Here is an 11815-nt window from a genome sequence, read left to right on the forward strand (position 1 = left end):
TACTTTTGACTTTTTTCCTTTTACAAATGTTGTTTGTTACTGAAATAATGTGGCAGAAATGTGTTAAGTCGCTGCTTTAACCATTAACACAAGATTTGAGCCTTTTTTGTGAACAGACATGGCTTCCTAGTCACATCTCCTCCTGTGGTGCATGCTGTCTGCATCGTTTGTCTTATAGCCATGTTTATGTTGGTTGTTAGGGAATATTTTTAAATGCTTCCTTTAAACTACCTAACTGGATTAATTACATTTATCTCCCTCACGATTGAAACTGGAGGATGTTTTGGGCTACAAAAGGCTTCAGTTTTAATGTAAATATTAGGTAGGACTTGATCTTCATTTATAAATTCAGGAGTTTTAGAGAAATGTCATTTTAAAAAAACAAAATATTTGCCATCTGCACAGATTGCTGTGTAAATTTGAGTGTTTTCTCGGGTGTTTAAAACCTGATGTAGCCTTCAATATCCTCAAGTCAAGCGGTTTTTGCTTATAATTTCTCATATCTGGAGAAGCTCGTAGTTTCACAGACAGTAATATAAATTAAGCGGTACTTGCTCCCGTAAAGAAATGTACTAAGTTTTCAGACAAGAAAACCATCTCTGATGTTTTTAGCTTCCAAATGAAAAACACAAAAACAGTCTTCCCATTTTTGGTGTGACAGGTTTGGTGTTTATTTCAGTTTGTTTGAAATTTTGCCTTTAAAAAAAGACATTCTGGGTGATTTTTAGTCAACTGGACGTTGCCTACAGTCTGAATTTCATAACTATTTTCCCAGTGAAGCCTCGATAATAAAGAGAAGGACAATGGCGCTGCGTTACCAGTCTTGTACTCTATGTTGAAGCTGCTTGCAGCACCATTATTACAGGCTTTAAGACCATTTCATTTAATATACATTCACATGCCTTTACTGAAGGTAAAGACTTTGTCTTTCCTTACAAAGACAGGAGGAGGAGAGGAGTCACATTCAACCTTTATGGCTTTCAAACGTACTATAGAAGGACTGGGATATAAAATAATATGGAGAAGGACCTAAAGGTCACTCTGAAAATCAAGCCTGAACACCCAGAATACTCAAAAAATGCAGGTTAACATAATCAATTTTGTGGTCGGTCCTTTCTTCCATCTGTTGTTTTATCAGCAAACCACGAGTCACCTCGTTTGTGTCCATCTATAGTTTGGAGCTGTATCTGTGCAGACACAGACTGTCCTGTGTGTTTGTGTTGGTAGAGTAGAAATGGGGATTGTTTCATGAGCAATATGCCTCATAAAGGTTTCAGTAAACTTTGATTTTGGTGTTTCTTTGTTTGCCGTCTGCTTTGCTCTTGTCTGCTCTGAAATCTGCATTACCATAAGCTGTTGGTAGGTGTGGTTATTCTCTGCACAAGGTAATTAAATCAAGTGCCGTGTCTTTCACCTGAAACTACATCGCCATAGCCCGAGGACGTCGGGATTCGAGGGGAATTGGCCTTTTCTTTGTGTTTGATCACTTACATGGAGATCGTGGCAGGAAAGATAAGGGGAAAATAGGCAGGACGATTGGCTTATCTGTTACAACCGAAACCTGCAACTTCTGCAGAAAACACATCAGCCACTGACAAGGTTTTCTTCTCCAGATTAATCCAGTATTTTTCTCATTTTCTGTTTGACGTGTAAATTAGTGAAAAATAATGTCTGCTACAATTTCACACACTAGTTGAGAGCCTATTCAGTTTCTACAGCCTTTCTTACCTTGATAAATACGGAAGAGGATTAGGGCTGCTGGGGAAAAGTGAGCACGTCTTTTTTCTTCTTCTTCTTTTCCAGAATTCTGAGAAAAAAGTCAGAATTCTGACTTCAATCTCAGGATTCTGGAAAAGGGGGAAAAGACGTGCCCACTTTTTTCCCCCCCAGTGGCCCTAATCCTCTGCCGTAGATAAAACCAAATATAAAAATTGTAATTTCATTAGCAAATCTTCCAATGCCATATTTCGGAGAGATAGAAAAGAGAATAAGTCCGAATAAGTCTTTTTTGTTCATCCGATTTATTGGGTCATAGCCTCGCACTCTTTAAAATAATGAGGAGGAGATACGCAATACATAACAAGGTTCCCCACCTCCATGTTTTAAGGTCTAAGTTTTTGAGATCGATGTGGTTTGGTAATACGTGAGAAAAGGGTAGCATGGCCAAAACTATTCACTGTAGTTAAGTCTTTTTAAATCATGGGTTATTCATGTATCTTCAGTCTTTTTCTACAAAAGAAACAGCAGTGGACCGGAAAAGGCGGCGCTAATAGTCAGCCTAGCATGTCGTCACAGCGCGTATGATATAAATACAGCTGCGTTCTCCCCCACCTCCATCTTGAGTTCAGAGCGTTGTTGAGGGTGTTCGGGTGTAATCGATTCGCCATTTTTCAAAAATGACCGACCAGCTTTGTAAACTTTTCGTCGGTGGGCTCAACGTGGACACCGACGACGATGGCCTACGCAAGCATTTTGAGCAGTACGGCACGCTCACCGACTGCGTTGTCGTCGTGAACAAGCAGCTCCAGCGATCTCGCTGCTTCGGCTTTGTAACCTACTCCACGCCGGAGGAGGCCGACGCGGCAATGGCGGCTAGGCCGCACACCGTCGATGGCAACGCGGTCGAAGTGAAGCGAGCCGTGGCAAGAGAAGACGCAAACAAGCCCGAGGCCCTCGCTAAGGTGAAGAAAATCTTCGTTGGCGGTCTGAAAGACGACATCGAAGAGCAGCATCTGACCGAATACTTCTCCCAGTACGGACAGGTCGAGAAGTCCGAAGTGATCTCAGAGAAGGAGACCGGAAAGAAAAGGGGCTTCGGCTTTGTGTACTTCACCGATCACGACTCGGCCGATAAGGCGGTTGTCGTGAAATTCCACACCGTCAAAGGACACAAAGTTGAGGTAAAGAAAGCCCTGACCAAACAGGAGATGCAGGCAGCCAACAGAACCTCTATGACACCGAGAGGCAGAGGCGGTAGAGGTATGAGAGGAAATCAAAATGGCTACGGCGGCAGGGATTATGGCGGAAACTACAACTACGGTAATGGCGGAGGCTACAACTGTGGCGGCTACGGAGGGTACGGCAGCGGGCCATATGGGGGTGGCTATGGAGATCAGGGAAGTGGCTATGGCGGTGGCAACGGCTACAATGAGTTTGGCAGCGGCTATGGTCAGCATCCTTCTGGCTATGGCCCCATGAAAGGGCCACCTTTCGGCGGCCAGAGGAGCGCAGCTCCCTACACCAGAGGCGGCGGCGGCGGTGGCGGCTACGCAAGGGGGGGCTACGGCGGCGGCGGCTATTAAATGAGACTGCACGATGGAAAGCAACCCCTACTATTGTCCCACAAATTGCCCTCTCCCCTCAGCCCGGAATTGGACGCCAAGAGTCAAAGCCAGTAACGGGGCGTCTGCCGTGAAATCCAACCATGGCAGAGATACGGACACAAAGACCCCCTCCCCCAAATCATTACGAAGACCTCCAAACCCAAACAGGTAGGAAGGTCACTTCCCAGAACACCTGATTATAACGAGAAGCGGTTGTTGCCGTTCAACTAGGACACATTAAGACGAAGAATAACATCGCTTTTTATTATGTACTCACGCCTCCGGCGTCTAGTTGTCTAGAGTTGAATTTATTTTTTATTTGCGTTCACTCGTTGTTTTTGGATTTTTTCGATGTAGGATTGTTTTTCTGACAAGTTCTGATTTATTTTTAATATTTGCATTTTAAAGCAGTTCGTTTTCGATTTTGTTTTTTTCTGCAGAAAACTTAGTGTGACCTTTCAATGTATGAGGATGAGAAAGCATGTTTATGGTTTTTCATAGCTATGTCATTATTGATAACGGACATGTATTATTTACTTATTGGGTCATTCAGCAAAGGCGGGACGGGATGCAGGACCACTGTTTCCTTCTCCCTTATTGTACCAAACCTCTCAGCCAGTCTCAGTCTAAATATTGTTCATGTTTCCTTTACCTGTAGCAATATCTAATGTATATTGTATACTTTCATGTCTGGAGAACAAAACCTACTGTTAAAAAAAAACAATTTGCTATGCTCATGTATGTTCATTTTAAATAAAACGTTATACCACTTAGCTTAGTTATTTTACTTATTTAACCAGGCTTCCTCAAGTTCATCCACAGGTATATAAGTGGCATCACCTTGTTGCTCTTTAGTTACATGGCATCATTCCCACAGTTTATTCCCTTACACTCAGGTGGGTGAAATGGTTAATGGTTGTCTACCCACAGCCAATGCATGTAGGCTTTGTAGGGTGTGACGTTGTTTTAAAATTGTGGTTTTTAGATATTGCTAATAACTCTTTATTTTTCTTCTGAATACATATATTTATGTGGACATGAGGGCTCTGATATTTATCTTTGATTATTCCTACATTTAGGTGTTCTTACTCTTATTCCAGTAGGCTATCCCAGCCAAAATAGCCGTAGCAGTTTGTTTGTAGGCTACATCAGGACCCTGTTGATTACCTGGGGTCGATTGTGATAGGAGTCTGAAATATCTCTTTAGGATATCCACATCCAGCAAACTAGGTATGTAAATCAACCTGTCTTCACTCTGTGTTGGTCATTGTATGGCATATCTTTGAGATGGTGCACACGTGTGCCATTATTTAATTTATCAGCGTCTTATATAGCTAATCTTAAAATAAATAAAAGGGAGGGGTGGGTGGGTTAATTATTTTTTGATGGGGGGTTGGAAGGGGGTCCAAGTATTGTTCCATAATTAAATGAAACGATGGAACAAGTAAATTGGAGTCTCCTCCAGAGAAGCTTTGCTCGGTGCAGAATCTCACCCTGTTGTTTTCTTTCTCATCTCCTCCAGGTTGCTTCTGTAACCTGGGCACGAGGACGGTAACCCCCGAAACGATGGGGGTGTGTGTCTCTCCACGCTGACAGTGGGGACCAAAGAGTGGTTGTGCCTTCTTCCCCCACAGGTGAAGTCAGTTTTCAGAGGATTCCCCCAGTGTGGTCAAAGGCAGTGTTAATGTGCTTTTTAATGTGAACTGTTACTGGGTTTCCAGGGAATTTTGATTATACAGTACCCCAGTGCTACTGACTAACCAGTGTACACCTTTGATGCATTTGTTTTAAAAAAATAAGTACTGAATCCAAATCGGGGTTTTCTAGCCTTTTTGGTCTGGAACACCTTCTAAAATAAAGCGTTTTCTTAGTCCTCGTTAGTGTGTTCTTTTTGGTGTATTTGAGCTTTTACAGTTTTGACTTTCATCTAGGTAACTTATTAACTTGTGTTTAATACCAGAATAAATCCTCGTATGAAAGGAGAACTTGGCATTGAGTAACAGTACCCAAATAAAATTGAGGTCAAGTCTGAGAATTTTCTACTTGATTCAACATCTTGGTTGGAAACCACCAATGTTCATAGGGAGCATGGGCGTTTTTGCGCTGTTTCAAAAGTATTTAACACTTGAAGCTGATAATTGTAAAGCTTTTTAAGATGCATTTCAAGTCAGTCACATGCTTTGTGGGGTTTTGGCCAAAGGGAAACTGTTCAAATGGCTCTTGTAGTTCTGGTTTTACTTGTTTTGCAAGACCAGTAAAAATCTAGTTGATCTTTGTAAACAACACAGTTGACTCTACATTTGTCTACAGAATTGACTTCACATTTCATTTTATTAACTTGCAAATAAGTAATTAAAATAACCCATTGTCGGGTTTTAATGTGGTAATGGATGGTTGTAAAATTAAAACATGACGGGTCAGTAAATGGAAGGGGTGGGGAATAAAAACATGGGAGATGGTGGCAGACCCCACTGCAGCTCAATGCTTCTTACCTAAATTATTAAAGTGTTCAACAGCTGCAAAGTGGGCTAGCTGTTAAAACGGCCTCCACATTTGACAATGAACGTTAGTCATATATAATTGAACAGAGGGGAGATGATGCTACTTTGTATCAGGTAAAAGCCATAATGCACTCAGAATTTGCATAAACAAACACTGTAGACCAAACTAGTCATCTACACAGAGTGGACTATTATATTCAGCTATTTGGTTTTTCCAGCACTGCTTTAAGTCTTCAAGTCTGCTGACCACTGTCTAAAAGTGAATCTTGGTCTTTGTGGTTCTTGAAGCAGTTTTCTCAGATTAATTGAAAGATGTTCTAAAGAGCGCTTCAATGATGAAATGCAAGACAATACTTGATGTCTTGGCTTTAATGAGCACTAGAAAATCAGTACAAGAGTTGACTAAAACTCCCACAGTAATCTTAAGTATTTGTTAGGGTTTAAATAATAAAAAATGAAAACCAATCTGAGGTTTTGTGCTGATTTAAAAAGGAACTGCTTGATGTGGTCATGAGTGTAAATTATGCTTTTGTTCTCTTACCTTTTTTTTTTTTTTTTATAGGATGATGGTGCTTGGCGAATTCTGATCACCCTGTAGGAAAAGGAAACTTATATTGGCCTTTCTTTTTATGAATTCACAATAAATCAATATATTTTTGTATATCAAGATGTCTGTTATGTTGCTTTTTTACACTGAGGGCAGTCTGATTGCTTGTTTTCAATCTGTTGGGTGGAGGGTTTGCAGAGGTGGGAGCCCAGAGATGTAAAGCTGGTATGTGTTTTTGTTTTAGGGGTGTTTTATAAAACATGCAGAGTGCCCTTCTTTACTGTCCATCCCATGTGTTCCATAATACAGCTTGGATTTCATGGTTTTTCCATATGCATAGCACATACTGTGCCAGTTTTGAAGGTGCCTTGTGGAGGTCTGCCCATCACCATCACTCCTATTTGGCCTCCTTCCACTTTGGTTTTGCCTGCACATTGCTGCATGTTTTGGCTAAATAACTAGCTGAAATAATAGTTCAATAGTGGCAATAATAATAAAACCTTGGTGGTACCTTTTAACTATATTTTCACTTGGTTACAGTTGGTGTTTTGCAACATGTTTGCCAAACAAGATAAATAAGTATGTGTTAAATGAATAAATTATATCCAATCTCAGTTACCACTACTGAAAATTCACATAGAATTAAATTAACATAATTTACATTTCAGATCTGCACGACCACTAAGACTGAAGTTTAAATGGCTTGCAGAACAATCTCCACAAGGTGTCCTATCAAAATGTCTTTTTTTTCAATCAGAAATTAGGTGGATCAAACTAAGAAGCTGAATTTGATAGGAAAAATGCTTTTCGTGTGTCAGACTATGTGATGGGAGTTATTCGCTTCTGTCGGGCTCAAATCGTGTTCCAGGAACAAGGGGGGAGGGGCGCTGAGAGAAGTTGCATTTATTGTGAAGCGCCTGCCTCCAGCTAACCTAATTTATTAAGGCTGTAGCGACTTCAGATTTTCTCTGATCATAATAGTTTAACAGCGAAATGACTGCATTTCACAGCTGTAATTGCTGGAAACAGCCAGTCGTGCAGAGCTAATATACACTTAAAAAAATAAAACATGAAATTCAGGCTTATGAGTTTCGTTTATTTTAGGGTTGAACGTGGTTCACGTACACACTTGGAAAAAATATATTTTGTCCCAGTGGGTCTAAAGTGCGACACAAAATAAAACACGGATTGACGTTTTATGTGTTTTAAGTAAAATTAATTTATCGGGGGTGTAGCTTTATTACTGTATTCGAAGAAAAACAAAGGTCGAAATTTACGCGGTCCTTTTTCAGGAAATTAAGATTTCCGATGGGACCTGAAGGGAACAGGACAGTGACGCCAATCGCGCGCCGATTGTGAGGGGGTGATTTGGTTTAAGGTGACCAATCAGCGAGAGGAACGTCTTACGAAGACGTGAGTGAAACGGCCCGCCCTTACGTCGGTTCATTGAAGAAGAGGGACGGTCTGAGCTGCGCACCATCCTCCGGAGGAACCATGACATCCAAACTTTGTAAGCTTTTTGTTGGGGGATTGAACGTGGAGACCACCGATGAAGGCCTCCGCAAGTACTTCGAGCAGTATGGTACCCTTAGCGACTGCGTGGTGGTCATGAACCAGCAGCTTGGACGTTCCCGCTGTTTCGGTTTCATCACCTACTCCACGCCGGAGGAGGCCGACGCAGCAATGGCCGCTAAGCCACATGTCGTCGAAGGCAACAACGTGGAGGTGAAAAGGGCCATAGCGCGAGAGGATGCCAACAACCCGGACATACTCGCCAATGTCAAGAAAATCTTCGTCGGCGGCGTGAAAGACCACATCGTTGAGGAGAACCTGACCGAGTACTTCTCGCAATTTGGCGCGGTGGAGAAGGCCGAGATCATCTCCGACAAGCAGACCGGCAGGAAGAGAGGCTTCGGCTTTGTCTTCTTCGAGGATACCGACTCCGCCACCAAAGCGGTCCTGACCAAATACCACACCATCAACGGGAACAAGGTGGAGGTGAAAAAGGCTCTAACCAAGCAGGAAATGTCCACCAGCGGCCGGGGAGGAAGGGGTCGAGGGAGAGGGATGCAGAGTTACGGCGGCGGAAGAGGAGGCGGCGGCGGCAGCTACGGAGGCGGCTACGGCGGTAGTTACGGGGGTGGCTACGGCTACGGCGGGGGCTATAACGGGGGGGATGGCTACGGAGGCTACGGGGGATACGACGAATACGACAGCCAGATGGGTGGCGGGTACAGCAATGGGGACTTTGGGGACGGCTATGGACAGCAGCACTCCAGTTACGGAGCGATGAAGGGGGGCAACTATACTTCTTACCGGAGCGGGGCTCCTTATAACAGGGGTGGTGGATTTAGCAGTGGCTACTAATGGCGCCCTCAAACGATGAGAGATTCATTTCTAATTGAAATGGACTTGATTTACACACACGAGCTACACATGTCCAGGTAGGGGGTGAGAGGTGGTCTTCGAGTTCAATTAAAAAGAAGCAACGCCCATCACCCACACAGCCTGCTTTCTGGATCCCATCCACCCCCCACCAGGACTTCCCTTCTTGTCCTCTTATTCCACACGTTATGGACTTTAATACTAAGAATTGTGAATTATTGAACTGTATTTTGTTATGTTGAATTCTTTAAGTATAATTTTTGTCAGTCACTGCTTCAAATGAGAAAAAATCGATTGTTTGATTTGCAGATCTGTCAGTTTTGCCTGTTTTCACACCATGAACTCAGGGTTTTAGGTAAAGTTTGTGGCAGTGTCCGGCAGCATGGGACTGGATTTCTTCAGCTTCTTGACCCTAAAACATTTTTCTTTGCTCTCTTTTGTTTATTGTTTTGAGAAATGTCAGGGACTATTTTCACTGTACTCTTGCCCCACTTTCCCGTCCCAGTTTTCTTTTTGTTTTCTTTTTTTGTTTTGCCTAGATTAAAATCCTTTGAAATTCATGTGTTCAGCTCACCCCCTATGTTCTGCTTTTATTAAAGTTTTTAATGTTTTAAAAATCTATCTAATCTCGCAGTCTTAATTCAGATCAACAGAAAGTGCTTTTAAACCCCCCACTTTGGGAACGTTTGGGAACAATTATTTTTATTTCCTTTTTAAATCCTTAAACTCTCCTCTTTAAATTGGGTTCAGGAAACGACCACTAGGAGGTAGTATTGCCTGGAAATCATGGATTTCTGCTACATCGGCCATTTTGGAGGTGGTGAATCACCAAAGCAGTATTTGTTATTCCTATACAACATAAAAAATAAACGAGCATCCTCATTTTGATTAACTGCTTTGTGTTTTTTGTTTTTTTGTTTGTTTTTTTTAAGACTTACCAGTTGTCTTTTTATTTTTCCTCCATATTGATCTACAGAAACGCATCGATGACAGGTTTTCACAATATCAGGCTCCTAAAACCCTCACAGATTCAGCCAGCTGATAAATATTTTCACCTGGGAGCAACCAGTATTTAGTGTCCATCAAACAAAGGGGAGAGGTGTTAGGTATTGGCAGATATAGATGAACGTAACCGGCCATGGTGCTAAAGTGTGTACCAAATCCGCTTGTGTAAGGGCTGGATGTCATCAGCAACACCTACATGACCTACAAGATTTTATGGAGGAAAGTAGGTGCACAGGCAAAGGAAGAATAAAGTGAGAGCTCTCACTCTGAACCTGTTTCTGGTTTGGAAAATATCCAAATACTGGGTGTTTTTATATGAAAGTATTTTTCTTTTTAACATTGAGTGTTATAACCTGATGTTGTTACAGCTGTACACTGCATTTTATCACTCCTTTCATGCCTGATTTTTATAAAGCACGTTTAGTAGCATACATTCATTGTTTGACTGAATCATTTTGGCTTTAGATTAAATGGAATGAGAGTTGGAAGAGACCTCGAGCGAACTTAAAACTGAATGCTGGTCTTCTATTATCAGTTTAGTACATGGAAATGCACATACTCATCACAAACCTGACCTAAGAGGCCTGGAGATGAGAATGTGCATTTCCAGGAAGGAAATCAGAAATAAATGCAGAAAACAGGCCTGGAAAACCTATGATTTTAACGTTTCTGTGCAGCCTTGCCTTGTATCCTGTTTAATATATTTAATGAAAAGTTACACTTCACAAAAGGTTTGAGCGTTAATTTGTAATGCTTGTTTTGCAAAGTATTTTGAGCATAATCTTGCTAGATATAATGCTTGATTTAAACCAGATTAACAGATCCTAATAGAAAATGTAAAATAAAAAACTAAGGAGTAAAAATGATCCCCTGGGGTGTCGAGACTTAAGCACGAGCAGCAGAGAAAGACAAAGTGCCGCTGACACCTTCTCTCTTTCTTATTTAACCACATGTATTGTGCACAAGCGTAGACTCTAAATGCATATTAATGTGAAGCACCTCTCACATGCCAAACATATCAGGCCAAGCTTTGCTTTTCCAGTGTATTTGAGCGTGCCTATGTTCAGCATGCTTCCCAGTGTTTACTCCCTGTAAACTGTATGACAACCTCCCTTCAAAGCCACCCTACAGGGATCTAGGTACAGCTTCCCCAAAGGTCACACAGAGTTCAGTTCTTCAGGCACAGGGTTGCAGGTTTTTTTGTTTTTCACAGGTTACAAATAGGATTTTAAGTCAACTTCAATTCATAGCGAGTGAGATTAGCAATATTAAATGAGGCTAACTGAGAAGGTTCCGGTGTATAACTCATAATTATTCCCTTTAGAGTTTGTGAGAGGAGTGCTGTTGACACCAACCCGTTCAGTGTTTTACAACAGCAGAAAAATCTCTGACTCACAGGAAGCCAGAATAAAGCTCCGATCACTGGACAGATGACTGTGAATGTAAAATACTAAGTCAAACAGTGGGTGGAGCTAGAAAGATTTATTATAGAGACGACCATTATTTACACTACGTGCAGAACTTGATATGTAATTTTTTTAACTGTAGTCCAAAGAGTTATTTTTTGAGCCACTTTTATAATTTGCTGAATCCCTTGCAAATAGTGCATAAAAGTGCTAATACAAAGCCTATAAGCATTTTTATTTTAACCTCAACTGATAGAAGAAAGTTCCTCAAGTTATTTTTTGTTATTGCTGAAGTAAACTAAATGCATGTTTGTGCTGTTAAAATAGGAACAATTAACTTATAGAAATAGTTCTGCATACCCCTTTTGCTCAAATGTGAATTCAAAGGGTGGCTGACTTACGTTTGAAAGCTCACAATAATGGGTAGGAATTTTGCTTCGTGGTATTTGCAATCACTGAATGCTCCCATAGATTTTAAAATGGGACTCTTTCAGTGCAGATGTGACCAGATGTGACTATTTGTATTTGACTCCTTAGTAAGCATTTTATGATACACTAATAGACTAAATGCAGGCCACCAGTTGGTAAACAACCCTCCAGTAAGCAATTTTGGATTGTACAGTCTTGCTATTTAATAAAACCTAAATA

At 41.4% G+C, this 11815-nt stretch overlaps 2 protein-coding genes across 4 annotated transcripts; both read left to right on the forward strand.

Moving 5' to 3' along the window:
• The first annotated feature begins 2353 nt into the window (after positions 1-2353).
• Positions 2354-6457, forward strand: LOC146638100 (heterogeneous nuclear ribonucleoprotein A0-like). 3 transcript variants are annotated; one of them, XM_085365985.1, is made up of 4 exons: positions 2354-3491; positions 4403-4553; positions 4846-4957; positions 6387-6457. In XM_085365985.1, exon 1 carries the CDS (start codon positions 2397-2399, stop codon positions 3300-3302), a length of 906 nt encoding a protein of 301 aa, XP_085222111.1. In that variant the 5' UTR covers positions 2354-2396; the 3' UTR covers positions 3303-3491; positions 4403-4553; positions 4846-4957; positions 6387-6457. The 3 variants fall into 3 exon arrangements, with proteins under 3 accessions (XP_085222111.1, XP_085222095.1, XP_085222103.1); XM_085365969.1 differs by having other exon boundaries at positions 2354-4553; XM_085365977.1 differs by lacking the exon at positions 4403-4553.
• A 1113-nt stretch (positions 6458-7570) lies between these two features.
• Positions 7571-9625, forward strand: LOC146638101 (heterogeneous nuclear ribonucleoprotein A0-like). The gene has a single exon (XM_085365995.1). The coding sequence runs from the start codon at positions 7866-7868 to the stop codon at positions 8736-8738; it is 873 nt and encodes a 290-aa protein (XP_085222121.1). The 5' UTR covers positions 7571-7865; the 3' UTR covers positions 8739-9625.
• Positions 9626-11815: the final 2190 nt, after the last annotated feature.

This window comes from Diplotaxodon limnothrissa, linkage group LG2 (genome assembly GCF_057381915.1).
Source record: "Diplotaxodon limnothrissa isolate DT_005_m linkage group LG2, D_limnothrissa_male_GT1.1, whole genome shotgun sequence".
Lineage (NCBI taxonomy): Eukaryota > Metazoa > Chordata > Actinopteri > Cichliformes > Cichlidae > Diplotaxodon > Diplotaxodon limnothrissa.